The sequence below is a fragment of the Antrostomus carolinensis genome, unplaced genomic scaffold (assembly GCF_000700745.2).
Source record: "Antrostomus carolinensis isolate BGI_N321 unplaced genomic scaffold, ASM70074v2 scaffold38853, whole genome shotgun sequence".
NCBI lineage: Eukaryota > Metazoa > Chordata > Aves > Caprimulgiformes > Caprimulgidae > Antrostomus > Antrostomus carolinensis.
The window spans coordinates 1-5578 of NW_010303788.1; the positions used below are offsets into that span (position 1 = coordinate 1).

At 54.8% G+C, this 5578-nt stretch overlaps 1 protein-coding gene across 1 annotated transcript in view; it reads right to left on the bottom strand.

Moving 5' to 3' along the window:
• Positions 1-85: 85 nt before the first annotated feature.
• Positions 86-5578, bottom strand: part of RIC8A (RIC8 guanine nucleotide exchange factor A) — a 9987-nt gene continuing 4494 nt past the window's right edge. The window contains 8 exon segments of the mRNA XM_010164231.2: positions 86-507; positions 1107-1226; positions 1896-2040; positions 2456-2600; positions 2890-2985; positions 3637-3787; positions 4625-4719; positions 5339-5578. The exon segment at positions 5339-5578 is cut by the window's right edge and continues 19 nt beyond it. Coding sequence (XP_010162533.1) covers positions 387-507; positions 1107-1226; positions 1896-2040; positions 2456-2600; positions 2890-2985; positions 3637-3787; positions 4625-4719; positions 5339-5578 — 1113 coding nt within the window. The 3' untranslated portion in view covers positions 86-386.

The window sequence follows — 5578 nt, forward strand, 5'->3', positions numbered from 1 at the left end:
CACGAGATGCTCTGCACGTTGTTGAACCCTGATGGTGTGACAGAAAGATTCTCCCCCCAACTTCTTCCTATACATTGTGTATTATAAAAAAAAAAAATCCTACTGGAGAGTCCTGGAAGCAATTTGGAGTGTGAAATCCTCGAGGCTGCTGACAGGAGAGACCAAGGGGGAGCTGGGCCGTGAAGATGCTCTGGAAGGAGAGGTGGTTACGGAGCTGGGAAGGAGGCAGGAGGTGTTCCTTGTTGAGGACTGGGAGGGGTCCAGGCTGGATCCATATCCACAGGGAGAGTCCTGGCCCAGTACTAGCCTCTGGGTGCAGCACCAGTTCTGGAGGGAGAGCGGCTGGAGGCTCCCCAGCTCTCTGGGGCTGGGGCGAGAGGTCTGGATCAGTCCAGCCCCAGGTCCGAGTCGGACGACGACCCCTCGTCGGCCAGATCGCGGATGGCGGTCTCCATGGGGGCCAGGTTGCCGCTCGGCGTGATGCTCATGGGCTGGATGACTTGCTTTCTGGAACCAGGGGCAGAGGGCCGAAGGTAACACAAATTTGCAGCAAACAACATGGGAACAGACGAGTATTAGAGGAAAATGAGCGCTGGCACGTGCCCCTCTAACACAGGATGGAAACGCGCATTAAACACGCTGCCCTTTTCCCTCCCACCCTTGGGGGTGGTCTGACCTCAGCTGGCAGACTCTGGGTTCCTCTGTGGCACCTATTAATGATGGATGAAAGCCTGGAGAAAGCACTCCTGCAGGGACAGGGACTGGTGGCACTGGCTGCCATCTGTCCCCAAAACGCTGCTTCCTACTGAGCAGCAAGTGGCTGCTCTTGCTGAGCACCCAGCAAAACTGGCAGCAGGGGCTGGGAAACACAGAGCAGGCAGGGAGAGGAACTTCATGGTGTGAGAGGTGTGTGGGGCCTGCAGTGCCCTCCCCTGCACAGGGCCCAGCTTGAGGACATACTTCCCCATGTATCTCCCTGACTCCCTCTCTTACATCCCTCCAGTCGGTGGTGGCCTTGGGAACACTCAAAGAAAGGTCTGTGAGAAACATACACCACAGACAGGCAGGTGCCAATGCAGACATGAACACACAGAGTTTTCTAGTACCTGGACAATTTGTCAAACATGTTGACTAACTTCATGGCTTCATATTCCTTCTGCTCTTCAGTCATCCCTTCCATGGGGTTGGGCAGTTTCTCCTCGACGCGTCCCGTCACAGGGTTAATGCTGCAAGAAGAAGAGGGAGGTGGGGGCAAAGAGGGGAGGTAAAGCAGGAGTGAGAAGAGGGCTGTTTAAAAACCCTCTTTGCCTCTGCTGAGCACAGGAACACAACAGCAAGGCTGGTGGTCACCGCCGCTCATCTCGTTAGTGCCACGTGCTACCGCAGCACAGCGTGGTGCTCCCAACCTCTCTACACCCTACACACAGTCACCCCCTCCTACAAATCCCTCCTGTCCCTCTGGTGTGAGCAACATCCTCATCCTGCCAATTCCACAGCACAGTTTTAAACCAGGTGCACAACAGCTGATGACATTTCTTCCCTCTCCTTAAGTCAGGAGACAAAAAGCTAACAGAAAAAAACAAACCCACAAAAAAATAACCAAGGAACACACTCTGCTCTAGAGCCTGTGCCCAGCTGCAGGGACCCAACAGACGCACCGGTGACCACCCACCCCGTGAGCAGCTCAGTCACAGAGGCACTTCAGCCAAGGAGCAGGTAGAGAGTGTGGAACAGGACACCAAAGCCAAGGGTGAAACTGCTAAATAACAGGGAAGGAAATGTGCGTGAAAGAGCAGGACGAGATGGCAGGCAGGCAGGTGAAGAAAGGGGCAGAGCAGGAGTGGGAAGGTGCTGTAGGAAGAGGGGTGCTATAGTGGGGGAGCAGATGTCTTTACTTGGGTTTTGCCTCTTTGTACTCCTCAGTGTCTGTGTCTTCATCTTCTGAGTACTCCCCCTCTTCCCGACCACCAGCCATGAGGCCTCGTGCTGCCAGGAGCCCAGCGGCGTTCCCGTAGCCCGTGTACTTCACAAACCGCGACACTGCCGGGAGAAGGGGAGAGAGACCACCCTGTGCTTCCCCTCCTGCCCCGGCTGCTCCTCTGTGCCCCGGGAGCAAGATCAGTGCAAGGCCATGGAGACCCAGAAACGCCAACGCTTCTCTGAACCCTCGGAATGCAGGCCAGGCTGCCTGCAGGGTGCTGGGGTGTCCTTCAGCAGAGCTGGGGTGTCCTTCAGCAGAGCTTTTCACTCACTGCTGCCATGAGAGGCAGCGACTCCTTCCCACAGAGCACGTGGACACTCTCCACTTTTCCCTACTCAGTGTCTCCAGCCCAAGGGAAGCCTGAAGGTCCTGTTGGCTGCAGAAGGTCACCCATCCCACGCTCTCTGCCTTGCCCAGAGGCCAAGCTCCAGGCCTCCCTGTCACCAAAGCCCACAACAAGCCCCCACAACTCACCGCTCTCCTTGCAGAGCACGAAGAGGAACTCGGCCGCGCAGTGCTTCACGTCGGTGTCGATGTGGGTCATCAAACGCACCAGCTTGTTCCGCAGCGAGTTCCCCACCTCGGGCCGATTCCTCACGTCCCGGAGCGGAGGCAGCACCTACAAGGCCACAGTGAGGGGTGATCAGTGGAGCTGGAACAGCAACAGCCAGTCAGACAGGGGAAAAATGTGCGTGTGTTTTACAAATCAGGTAAAACTAATAAATCCACAGAGTGTGGGAGATGTGGGAAAAATACTGTGGGTACCAAAGGCCTCAACCAGCCACACATCAGAACCCAGCAGAGAGACAGAGGAGCTCTGTTTGGAGGATGGCCACAGCCAGGTGGTTTGCTATTCTCCTCTCTCCTCAGTGCAGCATCATTCAAGTCCTGGCTGAACCACAGTGTACCTTCGCCTTCAGGAACTTCCTCGTCTGACGGTGGACTCGGGCACTCTCAGTCAGCAGGTTCAGCACAGGGGTCAAACTCTCCTTCAGCTTGTGTCCCTGCAGAGGCATCCACAGAACAAACACCACGAGTCACACTGAGCTCAACTCGTCTGGCTTGTGGTGGAGGCTACAAGCACAGACTGGCAGGGAAACAGACCCCAGAGCTTTCCATTCTCTGCTACAGGAAGGTCAGTGCTTCCTCACTCCTCAAACCACGTGGCTTTCCGAGCCCTGCTCCGTGGCACAGCAGCTCTACAAACACTTGTGTAGGCCACCCCCAGTAGAGGAGCAGAGCGGTAAAATTTGGAGGCCCTTTGGAATAAGTCCAGAGACTGAAAACCACAGCCAGCTGGAAAACACTGCAAATTCAGACTTCCTGAAGCTGCCCACCAGATCACTGCTGAGCTGAGTGAAACAGGGCACCGGTATTCCCATCACCCAGCTCATCAGCTACTGTTCAACCAGCCTCACGACCTGCAGCCCACAAAGCAATGACACAGTCACCTTCCCAGTCAACAGATGTTGTTTGAGTCCTGCCAACCATAACAGGTTTGCCTCTGCTCACAACCACCCCTTCTGTAAAGAGGTATCTCCAAACTAACCAGGTAGCTGGTGCTCCCGTGGTGCTGGCACCGGGTTTCAGGCTGGGGAAGGGTGAACCTGTGAGAACGAGCAGCGACAAACTCAGGCAGCAGCCTCACAACTCACCCTGTCAAGGCGTCGCTCCAGGAAATCCAGCAGGATGCTGACTGCATCCATGTTGACACCCATGTACTCAAGTGAGCCTGGCCGGACCTTTGGGGTCAGGAGGACATCCAGACACTTCAGGGGCAGGTTGCCCAGAAGGTTAACTGTATGACTAAACATATAAAAGAGAAGTGAACACGTAGTCGTGGATCTTTGCTCACAGAAGCTCTTCACTAACTTCCAGGAGTGTGAGGACCCTGAGATCCAGGGGCACCTTTGGACTGCACCCCAAGCTCCTCACACCACTTAAAGGGATTCAATTAAACTGCCTTTTGGGTAGCTGGACTATATGTTGGGAGTCCAAAGAGGCTTCAGTGACAACTCGGAAACCACAGATCTTGACACAGAGGCCAAATAGGACTAATGAGGGTGGTCAAAGGTCTTTCTCTAGGGTCTCCTGCTGCATCACTCCTTCCCACCTTGACAGTCCTTGCTTAGGATTCCTCAGACTACAGTTTGTTGGGGACAGGATGGTGTCACCTGCTCAAAGCTGACACCCCTGGACCAATAATAACACAGGTAGGGTGACATAGGCAATTTCTCAGCATGGCTCAAGAGACAGACAGTTAATTAAGGCCACCCCATGGACTTTTTAATTAAAGTACCAAACATCTGCTCTGGCAAGTTGCCCACTGAAGTGGGTGGCACTGTGGAGGAGGCCCGAGACAGGACACTGAATATGGCCCTTGGGGTCAGGCAGCCTTGGAGCAAACGCTGCAGGCTGGGAGGTGGTGGCACTGGGACACCCATTTTGGCTGTGGGGAGGGCAGGGCTGCTCCTGAGCTCTGCAGCACGAGGAACCTGCAGGCCAAACCAAAGATGCTGCTTGTCAGCAGTGAGCTTGGCAACCACCAAACAAGCAGAGGATGTTAATGACGAGCTCAGGCAGGATCAGCCTTGGGGAGACCTGCTTCTACTGAAGATCATGACCTATTTCTCTGACAAAGACCTGTGGAACTCCTCTGTCCGGTCCTCTCCATCAGCAGAGATCATGAGGCAGTGGCGCAGGAGGGCACCCAAGTGCCGGTACAAAGCAGCATCTTCCTGACCCCAAAACAGAAAATGAAAACCTTGATCAGGAAAGGGGACCCTCCACATCCCAGGGCCTGCTGGCCCTGCAGCCCACAGCTCCATCCCTCCCCCCAGCAGCCTGATAACCGACAGCAGCAGGTTTGAGTGGAAGCTGCCACCCGATTCTCCTTTTGAGGTCAACATAGAGTCCTCCTGCTGCCCAATACCTTTCCCATTGCTCTAGGACACTGAGTCAAGGGCTGGAAGAAGCCCCAAAAGAGGCCCATGGATTAGCCAGAGATGTTCTCCACCACACCTTCCTCTGACCCTGTCCAGAAGGTGAATATCAGACCACAGGCAGAAGCAAGTTAAGCTCTCCCACTTGCACAATGAATCATGCCATTAAGAAGGAAAAATACCCAACTTTTAAATTGTAATGCTCTAAAAGTCTTAAGGGTTAATAACATGTTGGAAAGAGGCAGCGCTCTAGGGAGGAAGGACATACGAGTCCCTTGCTACCCTTACACGTACCCGTGGGCTGCACGAGGGCCAGTACGTAACACGAGGAAATGGAAGTGGAGGAGGAAACCGTAGTCAAACCACAGCCTGGAGACAGGCAAACGCCGTGGGGTGGGACACCCGAGGAGCTTACCTCATCCACCTCCCTCTTGCTGGAATCAAAGGTGATATTGAAGAGCACTTTCAGGATCTCCATGGCTCGCTCTGTCTCCTGCCGAGGCAAAGGCGGGAGAAGTCCCTCCTCACTGGCAACTTCGTAGGGGTCTATCCACTTTACACCAAGGGTCAGCTCCAGGGTGTCTGTCATCAGGCTGATGCCCCTGAGCTCTTGGGCCAGCTGCTGCCGGACGTCCACTCTCAGCGCTGTCAGCAG